This window comes from Eschrichtius robustus, chromosome 7 (assembly GCF_028021215.1).
Source record: "Eschrichtius robustus isolate mEscRob2 chromosome 7, mEscRob2.pri, whole genome shotgun sequence".
NCBI lineage: Eukaryota > Metazoa > Chordata > Mammalia > Artiodactyla > Eschrichtiidae > Eschrichtius > Eschrichtius robustus.
The window spans coordinates 121606777-121634154 of NC_090830.1; the positions used below are offsets into that span (position 1 = coordinate 121606777).

The window sequence follows — 27378 nt, forward strand, 5'->3', positions numbered from 1 at the left end:
ACAATTATACATATGCTTATATTATACAAAATATGTATAAATGTATGTATCTGCCTGATCTGTCCTCTTTTTCCCCAACCCTCCTAATAAAATCATCTTTCAGATCCTTCATTCACAACAGAGAATAAATGACAAGTGTAAGCATAAAGTTACAGCCCCTTCCAGATACACTTGCTTTTCAGCAGAATCCAAAGATGATGTGGAAAATGTGGAATTTCAGGCCTTAGCCAGGCAATCAGACCACGTCTGCTTCCTGGTGACCCTAAAATTACCCAAAGCCAACAAGTACACAAGTCTAACTGTTTCTAGGCTACCTCTCCCCACCATGGGCACATCCCTTAGCAATATAAACTGATTTTAGCATTAGTTCATGCAAAACGTAGCTAAGAAGAAAACACTAAGAGGAAATCCCAGAGGAGGCTCGTCTAAGCAGAGCAGCTTCCATTTTTGTTAGCTGAATGTGATCTGCTCTTTGTGATTATCTGTACCATCCTTCCTTCTGCTCTTGAACACAGGCAACATCTTTGGGGAACTTGGGGGGATAACCATTGAGGATGTGTTGCCAGGGGACATGATTACACTGTCCCAAGTCTTCCCGATTCCAGGACCACAGGCAGAGCCCTGCGATCACGGTCAGAGCTGGTGAACTAGTGGCTGCCCACCAGGCATGTGTGAACATGGGCACCTTGGAGTCATGATCTGGCCCCATCTGAACAGTCAGAAAACACATGAAGTGGCCTCATGATCACCACCAGTGAATGAAGCCAAATTATTATTTTGCTCTCCTCCCCTGCAAAATTCGTTTTTCACTCTAGGTGACCCTGTTCATACATCCCCAGTGTAGCACTAGGCGGGTGGTTGCTGTCTGACCTTTAGCCGTGAGTCTGATAGTCTAAGCTTGGGGGTCTATCTTCACCTGAATTGCTAAGGATCACAGTAACAGAAGTGAGACTTAACGCCAGATCCAAAGACAATCTTTAAAGGAGAATAAATGTGAACCTCTATGAATGTGGAAAAAATATATTCAGGAGGGAACTGGAGGAATTAGCCAGAAGAAGGTCAATGCCTGTTTTAGAAATGTGTTTACTGTGAGATAAAATAATGGAAGGAAACAGAGGGAACAACTGATGATTCTTGACAAGCACCTACATCTGTGATGAATCAAGCCCTTTTCCAAGAAAACAAACAGGAATCAAATATTGAGTTTCTGCCATGAATTGAGATAGACTGCCAGCCTGAAATAGAGCCTTCCACCTGGCTGAGGTCTAGGGCTGGATTAATCCTCACTCATGCCCGGAGACAGCCTACAAGGGTCATGTGTGTCTCCACAACCCAGGAACCAGGCGTCTCACCTTATACACATCATAAGTTTTAATGATGTGATCAAATAAACTGTACAGGTCCTTAAGGAGCTGCACAAGTTGCAGCGGGGAGCTGAGAGAACAGAGTTGTGTGAATCCAACAATGTCAGAGAAAAAGATTGTCATGGACTCAAAATGCTCTGGTTCCACGGCTCTTCCAGCTATGCGCTGTTCTCCGATGAAGCTGAAACCAGAGAATAGGATCGTTTTTGAACAGTATCATTCATCTTGTCTCCTATAGACGCCTACAAAGTCTCCCTGGTAGATCTTTTTCTTCGGTGGGTTAGATTTTGGGGTAACAAAAATCCATCATCTAGAGGGATTCTTTTGACACCCATTTCTCTGCCTGCATTTTCTCTAAAGAGATATTTGAATTGGTGGGTATAAATTCAGGGAGGGGTGAGAAGCAGTTCACATAAATGCCTTTTCAAAAAGATTTTCTCCCTGAGGGAATTTCATTTGCCCCTATTGGTTATAGAATTTGATTTTAAAGACTCAGTCTGCAGACGTGAAGCAAATGTAAACATTCATCGATCCACAAATTAACATTTCTGCTTCTATCAACCAATCTCACATTGACACATTCAAATCCCCAACCCCATTTCTTTGTCAAGACACATAAGAAGGGTGCGGGAATTTTAACAGCAGATGCTCTGCTAAGTGTTTAGAGAGTGCACAGGTGATAACAGAGCCAAAAATAAGCAAGTTTTGAATCTGAAGTTATTGGTGCCTATTGTACTGTGCAAAGCATTTGGGCAGACGTAGAATCTGAATATACTGAGGGTAGTAATTAATTGGACTCCTGGAACTAGAGCGCCATCTAGTGGTCCCTTTCTCTTGCTGCATCCCCTATATTCCATCTTTTACAGACCTGCATTCTCTAACTCCTGTGGATTCCAGGGCCTTGCCTCTATCTCCCTTTACAAGGTGTACCAAATTACACACAAAATGCTTGACGCTTTTTAGAAGAGCCTAACATTCTCTTAGAAAAAGAACACAGGAAATAGTCTCTCCACGTGGGGTCTCCTTAAATAGCGATCGTGTTGCTTCCTGGTTCTTTTGTCAAGGCCCCTGCTACTTTGGAATACCTGGGCAGCATTGTGGACAGAAGCTGATCCACTTTCCTCTTCTTGGCCATCAACTAGTTGGTCCTCTCTTCCACCACCTCCTCCAGGTGACTGTTGTACACTTTCAGCTTGCTCACCACACTGTCTAGTACATTCACGTGGCTTTAAAAGAACCCAGAGATTTAAGTCTTTTTCCAAGAACTTTAGGGCCACAGTGGAGCACAACATCCATGTATACATTCCGAGACAACATGTCTCGCCCTTCAGGTTTCCTACTTAAGGGTTGCCAATGGACAGCAGTGAAATGACAATGGCCAAAAGGCCGCCTGGCAGGACAGAGCCTGTCCTTTACCAGCCCTGTGATCTTGAGCTGCACCCTCTGAGCCTCAGTTTCTTCATCTGGGAAATGAGGATAATAATACATACCTCACCGGGTCATTCTGTAGATTCAGGGAGATAATGAGTACTAAGGCTGTGTCTGGTACCCAGTGGGCACTCAACAAACAGTAGCCTTCACTGCCCTCCCCATCTCCCCCACTTCCCAACATGCTCCATGCCAATCATCATCGTCATGCAGAAATGTACACTTCAGGATGGGTCATTCTTTTCTTTTCAGACGGCAACACCAGATGTTTTCTTTTCAGATGACAGATGTAAGGGGAATTTCTAGATCCTATAAGCTCTTGTTTTAGAAGAGTCTTCAGAGAAATCGTTTAAGTTTCTCATCTTTTAGGTGAGGAGACTGAGGCTCACATAGGAAATGGACTTCTTACCTTAACATTGGGGACCCTATTTTCTAAGTAAAAAGTATTGACTGACCTGAGACCTACTATTTAAAACTATTTGGATGTGGAAAATGCAGAATACAGGGCTGTTGTGTTAAGAATGTACAGTGAAATGGACAAATTAAGAGGAGATGCCTGACTCCCAGCCCGGGCCTTCTATCAACTCAAGCTACGTCTAAATGGCTGTGCCTTCTTACATTCAATGGGTCAAAAGATGACACCATTTATCCTGATGTGAAGCTACTAGTCAGAAAATTGTTCAAGAGGCATGAATAATTTAAATCAATAGCCTACTCTAAGGTTCGTGAATAATTTTTTTCCCACAGTCCAATCCCAATGGATTAGTCATAACCCCTGGAATGTTGGTTTGAAAAAGATTCCGAGGCCACATCAAAATTCCTTGGGAACAAGAGCCTTGATTGATAAGTGGTATCTGGAATGGACAAAGGAGGGCAACGAAAGCACTAATGTCTGATCCATTTTTGTATCATTTATGAAATAAAGGAAGAATTTTTACCACTCGACTTCAACCAGCATGTAGCACAGTGCTTTGTGTATGGTAGGCACTGAGTGAGTATATGATGAAAGAAGAAAGGGAAGGAAGGAATGAAGGAAGGGAGGGAGGGAGGGAGGGAGGAAAGAAGGGAAGGAGAGAGGGAGGAGGAAAGAAGGGAAGGAGAGAGGGAGGGAGGAAGGGAAGAAGGGAGGGAGGGAGGGAGAGAAGCACACAGAAGCAATCATAGTCATATAGTTTTAAAATTCTAATGGTTAAATAATTAGGAGAAAACGTCTGCTGCACATCTAACTCACCCTCTGGGACTGGCTTCCCATAACATTTTCTTGATGGAAGGGAAAGTGGGCCTTTTCTCTGGAGTTTCATCCCAACATGCCTTCACCATGACCACCATCTTTTCATTTCCCTTCCCTTCTGACGGGGAAGGTCGAAGTGGCACTGATGCCCTGGGGTCCTTGATCCGGCTGATGATTTCTGAAATCCATTTGGGATTTAGGTAGCTAAATGTCTGAGCTTTGTGCCATTTAGTACACTTCACTTTAAACAGACATGTTTTTAAATTTGTAAATTGAGTTTTTAAGTAAGCTGAACAGATTAGAATTTCAGAGAAATCTGAATATTTTACAAGAAATATTAGGAATCCTCCTGGAAAATGAGGACTCCTAATGTAAAACACATAAGCACACCCTAATTAATCTGTTTTTTGATTAAGATTTTTTCTAATAGAACTTTTCTTGAAATGAAGCATATCTCCATGTGATTTCAGAAGTGTATAAGCATTTGGTATTAGAAATCCGCAAAGTATGCTTTACGCAATTTGCATTCCATATAAAATGTTACATAAAAGTTATTTTAACAAACAATAAATGTTAACTACTATGTCCCACCTTTGTGTCCCACTTTGTAAACCTACTTTCTTTCACTTCCTCATTGGCTTCTACTGACATTTATTAAACATTCTGCTTAACCAGGTTTTGTGGAGGAAATAATATTCTGAGAACAATGTATATGTGTTTTGGTAAAAAAAAACACTGTGGTGTAACAAAATGAATGAATCTTAAATGTATTACTAAGTATAAGAAGCCAGTCTGAAAAGGCTACATACTGTATGATTCTGTTTATATGACATTCTAGGAAAGGCAAAATTATGGAGACAGAAAATAGCTCAGAGGCTGCCAGGAGTTTGGGGAGGAGAAGAAGTTGATTAGGGGAAGCACCGGGGATTTTTTTTAGGGTCATAAAATTATTCTGCACGATATTGCATTGGTGGATCATGGCACTACATATTTGCCAAAAGCCATAGGACTTTACAGCACAAAGAGTGAACTTTAAAGAAAGCAAATTAAAAAAATATAAGTTGGGAGACTGGACAACTGCAAGACAGAATGCAGACTGTGACAAAAGAATCTGTTTTACAAATGTGTGACCTAATCTCATCAAAGGGGATGGGGGTAAAATGCCGACGTAAGTAACTTCTGAAACAACTAGAGACGGTGAGACTAAAGTCAAAAGGAACTACTCAAAACCACTATACTCCAGTTGGTAGAATCGCCTCTCAGGGGGGTACAGATGAAGAACTCTGAAACTACTGTACGCAAATACTGGGATTGAACAAATAAGTAAATGGATGGCAGATGGTGGGAGCCAGGGTTCTCGCTGTTGGAAAGGGAGGTTATGGATAAGTGATGGGCAGAGACTAAAGTAAATGAACCATGTGATAACGACATTGGAGATGTCACTATGAACCCATGTTTAGCTTAATACAGATACAGATGGGTAGATAGAGATATGAATGTGTGTATACATATGGGTTAGTATATACACACCTATTATCTTGTTCTGTCCATGAGGGGGGGCTAGAAGCAACAGCAGCCCAGCAGCAACAAGCACATCTAGTGTCCAGGTTTTCATTCTCCAATACAGGAGCCAGGGCTTCTTAAACAGCTGATTCTAGTATTGGAGCAGGGAAAACACAAGATGAGGCTAAAGCATCTTACACTACCAGAAACTAAGGAAGCACAAAACAAAACACTGCAATGGGTGTATGTCAAAGTACCCAGAAGCCAACTGAAATTAAATGGTCCAAGATAGAACAATTTGAGCCACGAAATAAATAAAGAAGTATTAGATTATAACTCAAAATATAAAATAACTATATAATATAACAAATTATATATAAATATCATAAATGAAATATAATAGGTAATTGAATGGATAAATAAATGGGAGAGAATGGACAAACCTGTAGAAATAAATTCCAAATAACTTATGTAGATATTTCTCCATTCAAGGTGGTGGAGCAAACACCCCCATCCTTAGGTGAAGATTTCACATCGTGACCTCTTTCTTATGAGGACAGTATAGGAAGAGGGGAAATCAAGTCTCAAACGTTAGTGGGCATCAGAATCACCTGGGGAGCTAATTAAAACACAGACCCTGGGCCCACGCCTCACCCCACCCCCACCCCCAGTTTGCAGTTCAGAAGGTCTGCAGTAAGGCCTGAAACTTGATTTTCTAACAGGTTCCCAGATGATCTACTCCTACTGGTCCAGGGACCACGCTAGGCCAGTGCTTTGCAGACTGGGGATCTTCAACATCACCTGGGATCTTGATAGAAAAGCAAATTCTCAGGCCTGACCCCAGACCTACTGAGTCAGGAGCCCTGAGGATGGGACCCAGCAATTCTGTTTTAACAAGCCCTCCAGGTGATTCTGTTGCCCACTAACACATTTGAGAACCATTGGTCTAGTGTGCGCAGAGAATCCGTACTGTTTCCAGCACCAGGATTGTTGGCAGGGGTGTATGAGAAGTTAATGGAAGGGTGTGTTTCTCCATAAATTAGGTGCACATTGTACTCTTCCTGGTTGTGGTCCTGTGTACACATCATCCCCTGTGACCAGCTCTCATTTACCCTGGTGAGCAGAGGACTACACTGAGGGGGAAATATACTGACGGTCCACAGCGTTCCCACCCTTTCCCCACCCCAGCTGGCACAATCATATGGCAGCCGAGCTTAGCAAGTGTAGGTGGGCTCCTGCCTGGGTTCAGTGGAGGGAAGATCTGTCTCGCTGCTGGGTTCCAAATTCAGATGCCCCTGGATTTGAGATTAACCTTTTAGGATGAGTCTCACGTCTGCTTCTTTTAGCAACAAATTAGAATCAGAATCTGCTTCAAAGCAACTAGCACACTCAGAAAGCCTCCTGACTTGAAAAAGTCTCCAGGGAATGCATGATGATCTAAAGATGAGACTTGGGATAGGCCACTGGGGATGGGCTAGAAATCGTAGGCAAGGCAATAAAGAAGAAATAATGGGAAAAAAATCAAGAGAGAAAGGTGGGCTGGGTTTACATAGACACACACACACACACACACACACACACACACACACACACACACACACACACACACATCCCTCTCCTCTCTCCAAGATAGTGGTTCTCAACCTGAACTGTATGTTAGAATCACCTGGGGAACTTTAAAAACCCGGATGCCCAGGCCATACCCCAAACCAGTGACATCAGATTCTCTTGAGTCTGAGATCCAGGCCTCAGCAGTTCTTAAAGTTTCCCAGGAAATTCCAATGTGCAGCCAAAGCGGAAAATAAAAGTGCCAGGGGGTTACAGCTGCTATACATTTTCTTATCAATTTTGATCAAATTTTGCTTCACCTCCCATTGCTTTTGCCCTTAAATCCCTCATGGAATGTGTTAAGAGACAACCTGGCCAAAAAACCAAAAAAAACCAAACCTGAGTATATCCTTTGTAAGTAGAAAATTGGACACCATTTATCAAAAATTTTGAATATGTTTAAAATACATTTACCTCTTCAATTTCATGAACAGAAATCTATCCCGAAGAAACATTCACACATGCCCACAAAGATACAAGACTGCTCATCGCAGCAATTTGGAACTGCAAAAAATGGAAAACAGTCACAAAAATGTCTATCAATCGATAATATATGACATAGCCTTACAATGACAAATTTTGTAGTCCTTAAGAAAGAATGAGGCAAATTTACATATACGAATATGAGGTAAGAGATGCCCAGAGAGAGGGCACAGCATGTGCAAAGGCTCTGGGGTGGGAGTGTGTCTGGCACTTTGGAGGCACATAGAGGTGGCCAGTGTGACTGAGAGGAGCAAGGCATGGGAGGCAGGATTAGAAGCGTGCAGTGGGCTGAATGGTCCCCAAAGAGATATGTCCATGTCCTAATCTGCAGGATCTGTGAATGTGACCTTATTTGAAAAAAAGGGTCTTTGCAAATATAATTATCTCAGGTTGAGGAGATCTTCTTGGGTTATCTGGGTGGGTCCTAATCCAAGGACAAGTGTCCTCATGGGAGACATACAGAAGAGATCTATAGAGAGAAGGCAGCAATGTGAAGATGGTTCTACATAGACCTACATGGCCACAAACCCAGGGACGCTGGGGCAGCGACCTTGGAAGAGGCAAAGAATGGATCCTCCCTAGAGCTTCTAGAGGGAGCTCAGACCTGCCGAACCTTGATTTTGGACTTCTAGCCTCTAGAACTGTGAGAGAATAAATTTCTGTTGTTTCAAGCCAGCAGGCTTGGGGTCGTTTGTTACGGCAGCCCTAGGACACTAACATAAGTCATAGAGGCTCCATCAGAGGCCTCCAGTGATCTTGCAGGCTATTGTAAGGACTTAGCTTTCACTCCCCAAATGGGAAGTCAAGGGAGGATTTTGAGTAGAGAAGTGACACAATCTGACTCATTTTCTAGCAGAAACGCTCTGGCTGCTCTTATTGAATAAATTATATAGTTCTGAGTTTCTTGATTTTTTTTTTTTTTTGGTAACCAAACTGCAATTTGTCTTCTAATTCTTTAAAAAATATATATGAATGTTAAAAATAAAAAATGAGAATGGAATAGATTCTAAATTAATAAACATTTAACAAAACAATAAAAACAAGCACTTAAAAGCTAGCCCAAATGACCAAAGCCGGCCAAGGAGTCTCTCCCGGCTTTACCCTCTGGTGCCAGGTTTTGATCATCAAAATGTTCGTGGTCCTGGTGTTGGATCAGCTCCCTCAACAGGATGGCCAAGCTGTAAACGTCTCCCTTCAGGGTGCCCGACGGGGGCACCTCTGGGAGCCGTCCAGCAGAGCTCTGCAAAGCCGAGGATGTCAAACGTCAGAGCTGCCGGGCAGAACTGGAAAAGCCGCTCCTTCTTTCTCAGGGAAGCACAGGCGCAGTGAAAGCATCCAGCCCCTGAGAAGTCAGCCCTGATGGTTCTAGACTTTCTCCATGTTCACACACTTGGGGGTCCGTGTGTGTGAATACGGAGGAAATAATCAGGATGATTCTGCACTAACATGTTAGCAGCAGTTAACTCACAACTGTGCAATTACAGGTGGCTTTCCTTTTCCTTTTCCCTTTCTGTATTGCCTACAGTAAAAAAATAATTTAACAATTCATAGAACATAAAACTAACCACTTGAAAGCGAACAATCCAGTGGCCTTAAGTACACTGGCAAAGTTGTACAACCACCACCTCTACCTAGTTCCAAAACATTTCTAACACCCCAAAGTAAAACCTTGAACCCATTAAGCAGTTTATCCCCATTTCCCCCACCACCCATCTCCTGCCAACCACTAATCTGCATTCTGTCTCTACAGATGTATGTATTCTGGATATTTTATAAACCTACATTTCTTTGGCAGTGAGGTTTATAGGTTTATATCATTATAGGTTATAATCATGAAAAGAAAATGTATTGGGGGATGGGGAGATAGAAGTGGCTGCTAGCAGGTTTTCAAAATTTCCCCCTTTTGCCTTTCTCTGCAAGGTACCATCCTGCCCCCATATTATAGAAACCGCGCCATGTGCACACAGCAAAGCTGCTGGGAGTGTGCTGCTTCAGAGACAGGCAGTCAAGGTGGAGGCCACTGGGCTCACCAGGGCCCAGGACAGTGCAAGGTGAGACTCAGGAGTGTTCAGTAACTTGGACAAGTAGGAAGAGTCGTAGAGTCTCAATTCGCGCACATGTGAAGGAGGGTTGGACTCCGGGTGGTGGGTCTGATCTTGAGATGCCCATCAGAATCACTTGAGAGGCTTTTAGAAAACAATACGAGGACTTCGCTGGTGGTCCGGTGGCTAAGATTCCACGCTCCCAATGCAGGGGGCCCGGGTTCGATCCCTGGTCAGGGAACTAGATCCCACATGCACGCCGCAACTAAGAGCTCGCATGCCTCAACTGAGAGTCCGCATGCTGCAACTAAGACCCAGTGCAGCCAAATAAATAAGCAAACAAACAAACAAATAAATAAATAAAATACAGATGGCCAGACCCCTTCTTCATAAATTCTGATTCAGTTGGCATAGTGTGGGACCCAGCCCCTTGCATATTTTTTAAAGCTTCTCAAGTGATACCGGAGCGCGGAGAGGTTGGAGAACTACTGAGCTCATCATGTGTAAGGTGCCTGGCAGAAGGTCGTGCCTTCTCCACTGAGAACACAGGATGAAGACGCGAGGAGACACAGAGGACTGAAGAGAAGGGCAGTGACTCACTTCAGATCACCCAGCTAAGCCAGGGTGAGAACTAGTCTCCTAACTCAGACATCCCACCATGGACTCATGCCACTCGTGGGGATTATTTTTTTCTCATCTCCTTGGGTGACCGGAATAACCACATACCATCAGCCCCAGAGGAAGGCCCACCTGCAGGTACCCATGCACATGAGCATCGGAAAGCAGAGGTGGGATAAGGAGCCCTTTACCCCTCTCCTGACAGCTAGTGGGTGCAAGATCTGCCAACGGTTACCTGAGCGGTCCGTCGTTCTCTCGTTATATGTTCTGTACGTCTGGCCATATTTGAGTTCCCACAGCCCAAATCCTGACAGCGTCACCTGCATCCGTCTGTCCACCAGGCAGTTGGAAGGCTTCAGGTTGCCAAGGGATCCCAGTGGGCTCCTGTGGAGGAACAGCAAGCCCTGAAGAGTGGAAATGAGCAAATGAATCAGAGCAGGTGCCAGCGGACGCTGCTGGAAGAAACAGAGACACAGAGGCAGATGGACAGAAACAGACAGACAGACCCATGGTGGGAGACATGTCCATCTTCACGTTCATTTGTTCAAGAGCCACTAACACAGCCCCTCGCCCAGGGGGTCACCCTGGGCAGGACCACCCAAAAAGGAGAAAACTATTTCTGGCCCCTCCACGTGGAGCCACAAAGGCAAGGTCAGCTTAAAATAAATGTAGCCTCGTGGTCAGACTCCTGGGTTCAAATCCCAGCTCTACCACACAGTAGAGGGCAAGTTACTTTTCCCTGTAAGCCTCATGCTTCTTGTCAAAATGGAGATGACGATAATCCCTCTCAGGGTGGCTGTGGAGATTAAATGTAATAATACATGCGAACCACCAGACGTGGTGCCTGACACAAAGACTGCTACAAATTATAATGAAAAATTTGTATGAATATAATAAAGGATACCAACAATCTAGAAACAACACTATGCAATTAAAAATATTATTTTATTACCTACATATTGTGGGTTATATTCTATTACTATCTACATATAATGGTTCTATAATAATAGAATATTATATTTATTACATGCACTTAAGGGTCCTGTTTGAGCACTTCACAGGGAGAGGCAATGAAATGAGGAACATTGAAAAATTCTCATGTCATTCACTGTGTTCTTAAGAGGTTACATCAATTATTTGTATGCAGTCATGAAGCACTATTATTTATAAAGAGGACAGAACAAACTCTGGAGTCAGAAGACGTGTTCAAGTCTAGACTTTACCAGTCTCTTCAAACAAATCACCTGGGGGCCTCGATTTCACCATCCGTGAAATGGGTCTGCCTTAGACGCCTGCTACTTGAAAGATGTCCCAGGGACCAGCAGAATCACCTGGGAGCTTGGCAGACATGCAGAATCTCAGGCGCTGCCCAGACCTACTGGATCAGACCGTACATTTTAACCCGATCCCCAGGAGATGCGTGTGCGTATTAGTCTGAGAAGACCTGTCCTTGTCAATTGTTCCCAGCCTTGGTTGCACATTAAAATCACCTGGGGAGCTTAAAAAGACTATATCAATGCTAGGGCCCAGATATAAGAACCTATACTAGCTGCAGATTACCTCTCACACAAAACAAGCCTGCATGCAGAGGTGAGTGATCAGAATGGAGGAAGAGGGCTTAATCTGAAGGCTGGCTGAGGGAGCTCCGTCCTCAAGGCAGTGATGATTCTTATTTAGCAAGGAGATGAGGGCAGGGGGGTGGGGATCTCTCACAATGAAGGAACTCAGCGTTTTAAACTGCTCCCAGGGAGTGCGGACAGAGCTGGGAGACAAACCCAGGTCCAGTCGCCTTTGAAGCCCAGCCACTTCTAAACCACTAGTTTTACTGTTTCTGGTGCCCTGGGTGGCTGTAAGAGAAAGGTGGAGGAGGAAGAGGGTAGGTAAACGCATACCTATTCTTCTGGCACCATTGCCAAGTTAAATGAATCACAAGTCCAGCTTGAGTCACACAGCGTGGTTACGAGAAGTCACCGGCCCTCGGTGCCCAACAAGGAGGAATGTGAGGAGGGCCCCTGAATGGACTATTGCACCCAGGGACCGGGTCCTTGGGCCTCCTGGGCACCAGCTCTGGGACTCACCTCTTCCTCCAGCAGTGACGACAGGCTGAATCACTGTCAGCTTTAGCAAGAACCCTGAGCTAATATTGCATTAGAAATACAGGCTAATACAGAAAGCAATAAGGAAACATTCAGGACAGTGGGTACACCACACCCACCTCAACCCCTAAAAAATCAGGAGGCCGTGTTCCTTTATCAATCTGCTTATTTGTTTTTTGAGATGACAAAGCTGAATCACATTTTAGAAACACAACTCACTTAACCAGACAGGAAGGGCCTGGGTGGGGCTCCCTCTGGAATATTTCCAGCGAGGTTCCAACAGGCTGAGAGGTCTGGTCTTGAAATCTGGGGAGACCTGTGTCCAAGCCAGAGTTCTCTCTGACCTCACGGAGACCCTTCCATTCCACAGGACTCTCCCTGACACACACAACTGTCCCTGCCCTTGCTAGTGCCAGGCCCACCCCCGGCATGAGACATTCTACATTCTGGTCGCTGCTGACCACCCCTGACATCCAGGTATATTAGCGGAGCTCCTTCCATTAGGACAAAAATAACATGTTTCGGGATGCTTGGAATCCTAGGAATGTAGTCCTCTCCAAGAGATGGCACACATCTCTTTGTTTTGTTCTATTATATTTTTCTATCTTGATGGAAATGTCTGACTTTATGTATTCTGTTGTCTGAGAACAAATAGAACCATGAGAGGCTCACCATTGACGTGTCAGGTTTCCTACACCTTTGGCAGTTCTATTACCTACGTGTCTGAAGCTACATTTATTTTCCTGCTGGAAAGTTGAGGCTGGTCCACAGGGCTCCTACCTCTGGATCCCATATCTGTGCTCTCTGGTACTTCCAGGGAGGAAAGAATTCAGCTTTGGGAGACAGACTGGCTGCAAGTCCCAATCAGCCTCTTACCAGGTGGGCTGGTTACTTCACCTCACTAAGCCTCTTTTTTTTCCCCTTTTGAAAAGGGAGTAAGAATTCGTACTATTAATATTGGAGTTCAGGATAAATTAATAATGGAGTTAATTGTTAATTATTAAGAGCACTGTCCAATAGAAGTACAATGTAAGCACATGTGTAATGTTTAATTTTTAGTTCAACAGGTGAGATTACTTTTAATAATATATTTTATATAACCCAATGTATTAAAAATCTTATTTCAACATGTAATCAACACGAAAGTATTAGTGAGATATTTTACATTCCTTTTTTTTCTTAATCTTCAAAAGCTGTCATGGATTTTATACTTATAGCACATCTCAATTTGGACTAGCCACAGGGTCAGTGTTCAGTAGTCACATGTGGCTGGTGGTACCATATTTGGACAGTGCAGGCTTATCCTGTAAGATTGTTGCGGGAATAAATAAGAAAGTGTGTGGTTTTTAGTACTAGAAATTGGGTTATCTGGGATAATAGTAATACTCTACTCCTGCTAATACTAACAATTAACATTTACTAGATACCTGTTATGGCGTAGACATGGTGCTAAGCAATTTACATACCTTAGTCCTCACAACAACCCTATGAGGCAGGTACTATTGTTATCTTTATTTTATACACAGGGACACTAGGGGTCAGAGTAGTTAAGGTCACCGGGTCAGTACATGGCAGAGCCAGGGTTTAAATCCCCAATACAACTTGCATGCCAAACTGTCCTTCATCCTCTTAATCTATCAAGACTTCTCTCGCTTAGAAACAAAAGCCCCTCCCTAACACAAGACGAGTATTATACTCTCCAAAGCTCCTTCCCAAGCTGGCCCCACTGGGTTCAACTCCTTGGGGACAGGACAATAAGACTTATTCCTCTGTGCCCACCATGCCTAGAATCGGGTTTGACCCAATTAGGTGCTGAATCAACATACATCTGCTATTTTGAAAAGTCTGTGGCATCTCAGAATCTCCCTGCTACCTCGTATAGAGGAGGTTCTGATCAAATAGATATCGGGACGGGAATTGTTCTTGTGATTGGTATGTGATGGCCAGAAGCGCAATCTGACCCACAGAGCTTGGCCCAGTGCCCGGGTTCACTTCAAAGTCTCCCATGCCAGAGCTCCAAAATGCTGTAGGGACTCTTCTCTTACTCTTAGTCCCCTTTCAGGGAAGGTTGGCATTGCAACTTCCTTACAGTATCCCAGAATGTGTACACTCCATTTCAGGAGACAGCGAGCCTACCAAAGCAAGGTGTCAAGCTGTCCTCTGTCCTGGCGTGGAGTGGAGGATAGATTCAGTGACCTAGAATAGCTGATGGCCACCAGGGAGATTTTCCCCTTCAAAGTGTCATTCGCACCCACCCCAGCATTTCTCCAGAGAATCCTTCGAGTCAATTCTTTTTTTTTTTTTTCTTTGTTGGAGTATAATTGCTTTACAATGGTGTGTTAGTTTCTGCTGTATAACAAAGTGAATCAGCTATACATATACATATATCCCCATATCCCCTCCCTCTTGCATCTCCCACCCTCCCTACCCCACCTCTCTAGGTGGTCACAAAGCACTGAGCTGATCTCCCTGTGCTATGCGGCCGCTTCCCACTAGCTATCTATTTTACATTTGGTAGTGTATATATGTCCATGCCACTCTCTCACTTCGTCCCACCTTACCTTTCCCACTCCCTGTGTCCTCAAGTCCATTCTCTATGTCTGCGTCTTTATTCCTGTCCTGCCCCTAGGTTCTTCAGAATCAATTCTTTTTTTTTTTTTTTAGATTCCATATATATGAGTTAGCATACGGTATTTGCTAACACATATATATGGAGTCAATTCTTCTTGAAAGCCAAATGCCTCCACTGAAAAGGCTAAATCTACTAGTCATTCACACCATGGTGAGAACTTAATAGCTTTCTCTTTACATCCAATATAAATGATGCCAACTGTTTTGATTGGGTGGGAGACAGATCACCAGAGACTAGAGCACTTCCCTGGGCTTGGTGGGAAGGGAGGGAAAGTGGGTGAGGGGAAAGAGAGAGGAGCCCAGAGGAGGAGAGGATGACAGTCAGATCCTCCTATTTTATAACCATTCCACTGCCACTGAAATAATTTGGTACGTACACTTCACGACTTTTTAATTTTTTTTTCTCTAGCTTAATTTTAAGCCATTCAAAGATGGAAACAAGGGCTTCCCTGGTGGCGCAGTGGTTGAGAATCTGCCTGCCAATGCAGGGGACACGGGTTCGAGCCCTGGTCTGGGAAGATCCCACATGCCGCGGAGCAACTGGGCCCGTGAGCCACAATTACTGAGCCTGCGCGTCTGGAGCCTGTGCTCCGCAACAAGAGAGGCCACGATAGTGAGAGGTCTGCGCACTGCGATGAAGAGTGACCCCCACTTGCCACAACTAGAGAAAGCCCTCGCACAGAAACGAAGACCCAGCACAGCCAAAAATAAATATAAATAAAAATAAATTTTAAAAAAAAACAAGAAAGCATTTAAAAAAAAAAAAAAAAAAAGATGGAAACAAGTCCTTGTCTTCATATGAAAGTGCCCAGAGTACGACAAACCGTTAACAGACACTCAATAAAGTTTTACGGAAATAATGAGCGGTGGCCCACGGAAACCAGTCACAGAGAGGTTTCTGTTTGTTTACCTCTCCTGGTAACAATACACTGGCTTCCCACTAAGGCCTGGGAAGTCACAGCTTAACAGGGCCATTAAGACTCAGCTCCTTACACACATAGAGCAATCAAATTCTTGAGGAAGAAAACTCCTTCGATGTTAATCAGGCCAACCTCATCCATTAAACCTACGTGGAGGCTGAGTAATAATAACAATAACAACAATAATAGCTAAAATATATTTGGTACTTATTTTGGTTCAGATACTTTCTAGCCCTTTGTGTATATTAATTTACTTTATTCTCACAACAAAATGTAAGGTAGCTCTATTATTATCCCTATTTCACACATGGGAAATGAGCCGGGTGGGCCATGTCAGTGTGGACCAGCATTCGGGGGATGCTCTCCTCAGCCTGGGCTAAACTCCAGCTGCTCTCTCTAAGCTCACCGCATCTGCCGTTACCATCAGCGGGGAAGTAACTTGCCACAGTCATTCAAGGCGTCACTGGCCCTAAAACCTAGGAGGGCAGAGTTTACATTTCACCCATGTATCCCTCACAGCACCCAGGCAGGGTCTTGCCCATAGGAGTCTGTCAGTTGATGGATGGGAATGTTGATTGATGGATGGACTGTTGATTGACAGATGACAACCAGCCTTGTCCTGCTGCCATGTGTCAGAGTGAGTGACTTCCCCACCAGGACCCATTCCCAGGTCATTAGCTTGGTCCCCTCAAGAACACTAATAGGGGCTTCCCTGGTGGTGCAGAGGTTGAGAATCTGCCTGCCAATGCAGGGGACACGGGTTCGAGCCCTGGTCTGGGAAGATCCCACATGCCGCGGAGCAACTAGGCCCGTGTGCCACAACTACTGAGCCTGCGCGTCTGGAGCCTGTGCCCCACAACAAGAGAGGCCGCGATAGTGAGAGGCCCGCACACCGCGATGAAGAGTGGCCCCCGCTTGCCGCAACTAGAGAAAGCCCTCGCATGAAACGAAGACCCAACACAGCCAAAAATAAATAAATAAATAAACAAACAAACAAATAAATAAATCCTTCCCTCTAAAAAAAAAGAAACACTAATAGCATTTGCCTTTACACAGGTTTATGTGATACGTTGACTCTGACATACGCAAATGAGAGCTTGAATATCCAATCAATTTCATTGCCTGAGTTTCTCAAAACATCCTAGAAAACACAATTACTTGAAACATCACCAGTAACTCAACCAGAAGCACAGTGATCTTCGCGGGTTCAGTGGATTTGATTCTAATGCTTTGGATGATGTTGAGCAGAAATGATACAACCTGAGGCAGAGAACTCTACATCTAGTAACCGGAACTCTGCTTGGAAGAAACCATAACCTGACTCAATATTGAGAAAGTTACGCAGTCTTGAGTTTTACAGATACTTCCTTGTTCCTGACATAAAGCTGGTGGTCACATACCACGGGAAAGATGGGCCCAGGAACACAATTCAGACGTAGATATGACATCTTAGGAGATGAAACCAAGCTCAGACAATTTCCCAGAACAAAGAGACCAGACACTTGGCAACTGCGCTGCTAATTTAATTCCCTACAGGCAGCCCAGCAAGATAATTCAGGTCTTGAAATTAAACCAGAGAGGAACTGTTCTTGGACGAAGGGGCAAAAGCATTGATAAGCTTCTTTATTAGCTGCCGCTAATCAAACCTGAGATAAGATTTACTATTTTACTTACCTTAAGGCTTCCTCTTTTGCAATATTGGGTGACAATGCAGATGTTGGGTGATTCTGTGCAGATACCAAAGATGGGAACAATGTTTTCATGCCTTAATTCATACATCTGAAAATAATAATGGTAATAATAGCTTATGATTATAATGTGTCTTCTGCCCTAGGGACAATGCTGTGTGCTTTACACACTTTCAGCTATTTTTCACAAAGACCCTGTGAGATAAGAACTATGACTGCTCCCATTTTACAGATGAGGAAACTGATGCTCAAAAGATAAATTAATGTGTTAAAGATCATACAACTTAATAGTGGCAGAGCTGGGAGGTAAATCCAGACAGTCTGCCTCCAGCAAATAAACCAGAGGAATGATCAAAGTAACGGGGATTAACTGAAGTGGACCCCATGAACCTGACTCCCCTGCAAGGATCAGCTTCAAGGGAGACAGATACAGACACAAAGAATGAAGAGGCAGAATTAAGGCCAGGAAGAATTAAAGGCAAAGAACAGGCTAGGAGAGCTCCCAGGATGCAGGTGCCTGGGTCAGGCATAAGGGTCTGAGGTCTAAAGTCTGGGCTCTTGGTGGGTGGGGGTCATGGGCCAAGTTAAGGGAAGCAGCTTCCCACCATTGCCCTTTGGGGTGAAGGCCACCCGCACCCCAGGTGGGAACAGGGAGCTGGCAGAGGCAAGGCAGAGGGCAGCAAGGCTTTGCCTCCTCCCAGGGCTGGGGGCCTCACCAGCCGGATTTCCTGAAGCACAGACGGCTTCCTGACCCAGGCTTGCGCTTGGTCACCAACATCACAGATGGCCACATGGTTTCCCTGCAACCGGAGACAAAGTGGAATGTTCCTAACCCAGGCTGATCCAGAAAAAGCTACGCTCAGAAAGAGCTAGGAAGGGGGGCAGGAAGACTGGCAAGAAATCCACCTACAGAAGGGATCATTGAGCTCCTCCCTGCCCAAATCAGCCCTCGGGTGGCCCCGAGCTGTGTCCAGGAGCCGAGCTAGCTGCTCAACACAGGAGACCTAATTTAACAGGCAGCACAGCCCTGCAAGGGGGGGTGGGATGTGATTAGCCCATTTCCAGATGGGATCCCTGAGGTTAGGGAACTAGTTCAAGGTCACACATCTGTAGGTAGTACGGCCAGAATTTGAACATCTGCATGCAGCCACTCTGCCCTCAGAATTACCCGGTAAAGCCCTACTGGGGCATAAAAGAGCTCTTCGCCCTGCTGGTTCTCAACAAAGGAGCTGAAGTCCCCAGAAATCATCACACTAGATGAGTTACTGTTGTTCCCTCTCGACACAGGTGTGCCTCTCCGGGATGGCTGCGAAACAGGACACGTTTCAGCTGCTCTCAGTAGGACGACCAAGTACTGATGAGACTATGCCTCTTATAGATGAGGAAGATTAGCACCAAGGTAATAGCAGTTAGTAAATGAGAGTCAGGACTCAAACCCTGATTTCTCTAACCCAAAGTGTGAGTGCTGAACTGCTACCCGCACCACTCTTGTGTCTGTGCCAACGTCACAATGTCGTGGTTAAGACTCTGGGGTCAGGCTGCCCAAATTCAAGTGCTGCCTTTGGCCCTTAACTAGATGTGTGACCTGATGACACAGTCATTTTCCTCAATGAGCATCTAAGGAGGTGAACTCTCTGTGTAACACCCCCAGTGCCTCCCCAGCACCTAGAGAATATATTTTAAACAGAGGAGCCCTGTTTTTCTAGAAGAGCCTTACTCAGAACCCTAATGTAGAAAACAATATCTCAAAGCAGAGCTGCTGTAGTTGAAGAGGAAGAGGAAGGCTCAGGATTCCTCCCCACCACCTCTACCTCATTCTGTCATTCACCCAAGGCCAGACCAGTGAGCCCCAGAATCCCCAGGGACACTTGAAAAATAATTTACAAATGAACCCCAATACGCTGGTCATAGCATGTTGAAGCCTCCTTGACTTGGTACCAGCCAAGTCATCTTTTTTTCTTGAAAGTCATAATTCATTTATTCAATGAATAGTATATGCAAGGATACCAATAAAAGGAAACATACTATAAACTACAATTTTGAAAATAAAGCCAATATAACAGGAACAAAATACACATAACATAAGAGGAATGTTTGATTGTTGACCCATCATGCTTTCCTTACTTTTATAACTAACCTAAATGTCTTTAGAACAAACCTGTATACCTTGGTCTAACTTGAGCGCTCTCTAACAAGCAACAACATTCTAGAACACTTTTCTTTTGCTTCGAGATATTTAAGATTCACACATTTGTTCAAAAACATAAATTCTGATTCAGTAGTTGATCTGCATATCTTGTTATTCTCTGAATGTCATGAGTAACGTATTCCTGAGCAAGTACTATATGAAATTCTAAAATTCTTGATCTTTGATGTAAAATTTATTTCAGTTGTGGGTTTTTAATCACTTGAGATGAAAGCAAAATTCACCCCCTCCCTCCACCTCCCCCCAGGAACAAAGAGCTCTTATTAAAGTATAGAAACTTGGGTCTATCTTTCTACTCTAAAGCACAATTCTTACTAACCTTTCTGGGAAGGCAGTAAGTACTCCAGAATAATCAATATATGCTTGCAAAGATTACATCAACAACAAAAACAAAACAAAAAAGGAAAGAAAGAAAAGAGACTTCAAAACTTCAAGCTTAAGATATGCATAAAAGATAGTCATGGCTATATTTTCTGGAATTATGTAACTGTTATATACTTATCAAATAATGTCATGCTTATTAAATGCGTGCCCAGCTTCGCAGCCCTGAGAAGCCCTCAGCATACCCTGCGTTACTTCTCTCCTGGTCACCACTAGCAAACCCACTCTCCCCAGATGTCACCTCTTCTCTGAAGCCTTCATGATGCTGTGACATTCAATCCCTCTACCTGCGGGGTTTCTACCTCAGCTTGTAGACACCTCCCAGAGAGCTTACTTCCCTCGGAAGGCACCCATTTGTGGCGTGCCTTGCACTCTGCTTGGCCTGCAGTAGACGGGCAACACGTGTGTGTTGAGTAAATGAATTATATTGTCTTAGTTATCAGTAGTTTAAAGGAGTTAATGTGGTTTTGAAAATAACTAAATGCTCCCCAGGAGACAGCTTTAATATTTGAGCAGGATGTATGGGTTCTTCTACCCACCAGGGAACAGAGCTGAAGGGAAATTTAGAAGCCATCTGATCATTTTTAAGTATTCAGGAACTGAGGCTCGGAAATGATGTTCCCAGCAAAAAAGTGGTAGTTCTAGAACCAGAACTCAGGGCCTAAGACTCTCCATTAAGAGCTCACTTTATAAATGAGCCAGCCTCCGCCCTTGCAAGCTCCTAGATCAGGTCCCTTCCATGAATCACCAGCAGTGAGCAGGAAGGTGGATGTCTGGGCCAGGCGTGGCCTCACCTTGTTCTGGGACAGCATGATGATGTCATCATAATTGATTTGCTACCAAAGATCTTTATTTTGCCTCTGCAGTTTCCCCCTCTATATCCTTAAAATCAGACCTATGACGACAGCTCCCAGGTTGGTAATCAGGAGGGTTATGGTGAAAATCACAGCAGTCACACCTGGAGGGCATATCGTTACTCAGGCCCACCTAAGAGCAGAAGTGAGCACATCAGGGCCCCATCCCGGCCCTGCCAAACAGATGGCTCAAAAGCTGCCCAGGCACGGGTCCAAGTTAGGGCACACAGCGTCCACTCAGACCTGTCTTTTCCAGGAATCCTATTGGGCCCCAAGTGCGTGGTCTTCCCACACCTCTCTGGTTCCCACGGCAACTGCACTCACCTCCTCCTTGTATAGAAACTTCCCTTGTAGAGAAAAAAAGGAGGACTTCTAAGACCATCACCACCTTTCATTCAACATTTACTATGTGCTCTCCTTACACTTGTCCTCAGTTATGATCCACCTCATTCCAGGCCTGGGCTCCTAACCACCAGGAAACACTCCCTTGTCCAGACTCCACCTCCGTAGAAATGGAATTCCTGAGACTCAAGTCTCAGGAGCCAGGTTTCCCCAGGGCAGAGGTTCTCAACAGGGGAGGCCATGACGTTGCCTCCCCAGGGGATATTTGGCAATGTCTGGAGACATTTGGGGCTGTTAGGGCTAGAGGGTGCTGCTGGCATCTAGTGGGTGGGGTGGAGGCCAGGGGTGCTGCTAGGCCTCCTACAAGGCACGGAACAGCCCCTTACACACAAAGATGATCCCGTCCTAAACATCAATGCTGTTGCCACTGCTGAGAAGCCCTGTTGTAAAGAGTCCTTTCCTGCTACCTTCTCCAGGCGGCCACACTGATCTGCAAAAGCAGGCTCAGTTTCACAGAGCTCATTGGAAAATCCACAGCCACGTCTGTCTTCAGGAAGGGAACTGTGGAGAAATTCCCCATGGGTGTTAAAAAAAAAGAAGACAATGAAAGGTCAGTGCCAACTTGATTTATTCAACTTGTCTCTACCTCAGGTATAGCAGGGGCAACTGAAACACACATGTCATTTGCAAAAGGCAGGCCTTGGTCTCTTCATTCAAACATCTGCTGACCCATCCAGTTTTCCCACCTCACCAAGATTCTTCAAGCCTAGCCTTCTGGAAATATAATTCATGAGAGAGCAATATCTTTTTGCTAGGTAGAATAACTGACTCGACCTTTTGATTTAAACCATGTCACTTCTGATTTAAAAGATGAAGTGTCAATTCTCAGATGTTAGTGAAGTTTTCTCCAGTGTTTGATACAGACAAATCTTGTTACAGAGCATCTTGACACTTCACAGACCAAAACGTCACCCCTGCCTGGAGAATGCCTGTTCCTACAATACAGAGAACCTAGCTGGCCATGGTTGTTTTATTTCTTGGGCCAACCCATTTGGGGACATTAAAATTCCATAAGAGTAGGGCAGAGAAAAGTGTCAAATCAAATCTGAATTGTGGGTGATGGCAGTGGGGGGCAAGTAGAAATTGAATTAAGTTTTATGTTCTTATGTAGTTGCTCATTGATTTATAGCTGAGAGAACAGAAACAGAGATTTTTTTTTCCCCCCAGGGATTTCTGGATACTGTGAGCCCAGGACAGCATCCAGGTCCTGGGGTCCCCCTGGCTGTCTGGATGAGTCGGTTTCACTAACCGTGAACCTGACCCTGTAGGAGGCGCTGTGCTCCATCATCGCCCAGGGCCAGGGCCTCTCCTTGAGACACTGGGGCTGTGGGACCTGCCCAGCTGGAGCATCAGATGAGGCCCAGGCCCACATGGAGGTGCAGGTAGGGATGCCGTGTTATAAATGGAACCTGAAGTGGCTGAGCCACACCCACAGTCAAGGGCAAGACCACGTTGAAGGCCCAAAGTCGATCTTTATGAGTTCAGAGAGCAGCAGACAACTTGATTATAGGAGCTGGATCCCCAGCTGGCCTCCCAGCAGGACCACCGGCCCTTCCTCTCCTCCCAGGCCTCTTCCTGTAGCATGAGCTAAACTTGGGAAAGGTCCTGCCATACCTGATGACTTCCTGATAGCTGTCATAATGAAGAAAAGGAAGAATGAGGGGCCCGTTTGGGGATTTCTGTAGGGCATAGACCCGGTAATCCATGAGCCTTTCTCCCTGGAAGTCCACAAACACGGGGCCGGTGATTCCTGGAAAGAGAGGCACTTGCACACAGTAAAGGGAACAGAGAGGAGCTTGGGGCTCAAAGTGCCAGCCTGCTGAGTCGTATCAGAGGAAAGCCCTCCCCAGCAGCTGCTGAAAGCCACCCATGAGTTTTTTGCCCTTTCAGGGAATCTAAGATGCAGTCAAGAAGGAGAGTGGAAAAGAAAGAAGAGAGTTCAGAGGTGGTACCCTGGTGGGACTCAAGGGCCACTTGGTTCTGTTAGGCCTACGCTGGGGAGGACCATCCAGCATTAAAAAAAAAAAAAAAATAGTTAAGCAGTTTCCAACGAATTTCACATAAAACCCAAGATTTATGCTTCCCAAACAATCAGATATGACCAATGGAGGCCAAATGACATGGCAGTGGTTGGCTGGGGCTGGGGACACTGCCTCCTCCCAGCCCCTACCATCCTATTCCCCCCACGTTCTCCACGCTGCCAGACCCTGGGGCACGAGTTTGCAAGCTTTGCTCTCAGCATGGCCCTTCCTTCCCGGTTTTGCTTTGTGCTCAGGCATTGCGCTCAGACCTGGCCCAGGTGCATTCCTTGTTCTTGCTTAGGACGTGCCCTGCCCCCCACACAAAGGACACATCAGAGATCCCAGAGGAGTAAAGTACAGCAGTTCCACATCCCAAACTAGGACCCAAGGTCTGACCTAGGACTTACGATTTGTTCCCACTGGGGACAGGACACAACATTAACATTCATAAGCTTCTGCTATGTGCCCAGCACTGAGGGCGGTAGTGATTTCACACATCTAGTCCCGGTTGACCCCACAGAGGAGGCACCATGATCCACTCCTAATAAGCAAGCAGGGCTTGGAGGCACAGACCCGCTGGAGTTTCCAGAGCCAGGAAGACACAGGTCTGTTGGGCCCCAAGTGCGTGGTCTTCCCACAGCCCTCGCTGCCTTGCTGTGCCCACTTGCTGGCATCCTGAATGTGGGGCTTGAGCACGGCTCCCTCCCAAGGTCTGCACAGGGAAAGGGCTGCAGCAAATGCAATAACCAGGGCTGAACCAGGAAATAAATTGATCTGACAGAGGGGATTAAACTGCGAGCAGGAAGACAGACCCCTCCCACTTCCTCCACTTTTTTAAAGCAAATGCTTCAGGGTCAGGAAGAAAAGAAGAAAGGGAAGCAAGTTAATATTTCCACTTGGAAAAGGTGTGGATGGGGTCATTGTGAACTGAATCTATGAATGCCCCAAAGAGCAGGACTTGGCTGTCCTTTTGAAAATTTAGGATGAAGTTTAAGTCTTAATTTATTAAGGGAATGATAAGCCAAAGAAAAGATAAATAGCTGCCATTTAATGAGCACATACTATGTGCCAAGCACTTCATGTATTGGATTGGCCCAAACGTTCATTTGGTTTTTTCTGTAAGATGACTCTAGTAGCACTTAGTTGTCTTTAACTTCATTCGAAACAATTTTGTTAGATTGTATGTGACAGCTGTCATATCAGCGTTCATTTAGAAAAAGACATCAAAGTTGGTGAATTTTTGTGTAGCCATTTGCATATTGAAGATGGAAAAAACCCCAGCATTTTTGGCATATTATGCTTTATTATTTCAAGAAAGGTAAAAACACAACTGAAACATAAAAAAAAGATTTGTGCAGTGTATGGAGAAGGAGCTGTGACTGATCGAACATGTCAAAAGTGGTTTGTGAAGGTTTGTGCTGGAGGGACTTCCCTGGTGGCGCAGTGGTTAAGAATACACCTGCCAATGCAGGGGACACGGGTTCGAACCCTGGTCCGGGAAGTTCCCACATGCCATGGAACAACTAAGCCCACACACCACAACTACTGAGTCTGCGCTCTAGAGCCCGTGAGCCAAAACTACTGAGCCCGCGTGCCTAGAGCCCATGTTCCGCAACAAGAGAAGCCACCGCAATGAGAAGCCCGCGCACCACAACAAAGAGTAGCCCCCGCTCTCCACAACTAGAGAAAGCCCGCGCTCAGCAATGAAGACCCAACACAGTCCAAAATAAATAAATAAATAAATTTATTTTTTTAGAAAAAAGAGTTTCGTGCTGGAGCTTTCTCTCTGGACGATGGTCCACGGTGGGGTAGACCAGCTGAAGTTGATAGAGATCAAATCGAGATGTTAAATCAATGTTATACCACGCGGGAGATAGCCAACATACTCAGAATATCCCAATCAAGCATTGAAAATCATTTGCACCAGCTTGGTTATGTTAATCACTTTGATGTGTGGATTCCACATAAGTTAAGCAAAAAAAACTTCTTGACCATATTTCCACATGAAATTCTCTACTTAAACTTAATGAAAACGTTCCGTTTTTAAAACAAATTGTGACAGGCGATGAAAAGTGGATACTGTACAGTAATGTGGAATGGAAGAGATCGTGGGGCAAGTGATATAAACCACCACCAATCACACCAAAGGCCAATCTTCATCCAAAGAAGGTGATGTTGTGTATATGGTGAGATTGGAAGGGAGTCCATTATTATGAGCTCCTTCCGGAAAACCAAACGATTAATTCCAACAAGTACTGCTCCCAATTAGACCAGCTGAAAGCAGCACTCGACAAAAAGCGTCCAGAATTAGTCAACAGGAAACACATAATCTTCCATCAAGATAACACAAGACCATTTGTTTATTTGATGACCAGGCAAAAGCTGTTACAGCTTGCCTGGGAAGTTCTGATTCATCCGCTGTATTCACCAGACATTGCACCTTCGGATTTCCGTTTATTTCGGTCTTTACAAAATTCTCTTAATGGAAAAAACTTCAATTCCCTGGAAGACTGTAAAAGCACCTGGAACAGTTCTTTGCTCAAAAAGATTAAAAGTTTTGGGAAGGTGGAATTATGAAGTTGCCTGAAAAATGGTAGAAGGTAGTGGAACAAAAGGGTAAATATGTTGTTCAGTAAAGTTCTTGGTGAAAATGAAAAATGTGTCGTTTATTTTTACTTAAAAACCGAAGGCACATTTTGGCCAACCCAATATTTTAATTACTCCTCGGTGTTACACAGCAGTAAAGAACATGAGCCCTGGAGATAAAAACAGGCCTTATTTTGAATTCTGGCTCCATCATCTCGTAACTTTGTGACCGCGGGCAAGTATGTAACTTTTCTACCCTGGGGTTACTCACCTGTGTAGTATATTATGGATGGTAATAGCACTACCTCATGGGTGGTGTGAGGACTAAATGAAATAGTGCACAGAAGCTCTTGGCACCCAGCTTGATATAAGGTAAGCCCTCAATAGATGCTGGTTATTATTACTAGATATGGCAGTATGTATTATCTCTGTCTCACAAAATAGAAAGCTGGAGTAGAGCAAGATGACAGCCGTTGGCCAGCTCCCAGGGTGATTTTAAAACAGTTCACTTCCAAGCCTATCCTCACACCTGCAAGGAAAGTAAAATAGGATTGGCCCCATCTTTAGAGGCCGATTGTCATGATTCAGACAGGCACCGCATCAGAGAGGATGCAGGCTGGGGAGGATCAAGGGAGTGATACCAGGAGGAGGGTCCCACCCTCTTGAGTTTTATTCTTGATGGGTTCAATTTGAAAGGAGCTGTGGGAGAGACTTTTCAGGGGTGGGAAGGGACCCCAGAGGCCCCCCACCTGGTCTGGGCAGGCTTCTGGACACAGCAGAAAGAGCAGACGGTGGCCGCTGGGAGCTATAACCTCAACAACGCTTCCCAGAAGGCCGGAGTCGCCATGAGAAAGCGGAATTCTGTAATCACACGCCCAGCAACTCCAAGCCCCACAGACTCAGCTGGCCTGAGTTCGGCAAACCTACCACAGTCAAGCCACTTACCCTGCGAAGCAGTCCGATTGGAGCCTTTCAGAGTGATGACGAGCTGCCGCCCATCCCAGAAATCCCTTCTGGCCGTTATCATCTCCTTCACGGTCTCAGCATACAGCAGGACTGCATCGTGAAAGTAGGCAGGGTAAGGGCTCACCTTGGATGAGGGAAGCAAAGGCAGGGTAGAAAAAGGCCCATGGTGGTGCTGAACTCTCTTAGCTTTTACTTGTCTGTGAAGCGTTTGATTTCTCCGTCAATAAAAATTAATTAATTTTTAAAAAGATTAAAAAAAAAAAAAGCCCATGGCCTGCTACGTCACATCCGGGCTCAGTTAGAAGCAAGCTTTCTCCATCCTCTTAACACTGTAACAGAGCACACGTTCT

The 27378-nt window shown here is 44.9% G+C and overlaps 1 protein-coding gene across 1 annotated transcript in view; it reads right to left on the reverse strand.

The window, feature by feature from the left end:
• The window catches only part of LOC137767201 (guanylate cyclase 2G-like), a 40266-nt gene that overhangs the window by 4600 nt on the left and 8288 nt on the right, over window positions 1–27378 (reverse strand). Inside the window, 14 exon segments of the mRNA XM_068547914.1 lie at window positions 1353–1545; window positions 2450–2590; window positions 4024–4201; window positions 8719–8857; window positions 9648–9772; window positions 10513–10681; window positions 16994–17065; window positions 17599–17703; window positions 18329–18412; window positions 18781–18918; window positions 20994–21157; window positions 22705–22796; window positions 23070–23205; window positions 27008–27152. Of these exon segments, the coding sequence (XP_068404015.1) occupies window positions 1353–1545; window positions 2450–2590; window positions 4024–4201; window positions 8719–8857; window positions 9648–9772; window positions 10513–10681; window positions 16994–17065; window positions 17599–17703; window positions 18329–18412; window positions 18781–18918; window positions 20994–21157; window positions 22705–22796; window positions 23070–23205; window positions 27008–27152 (1881 nt within the window).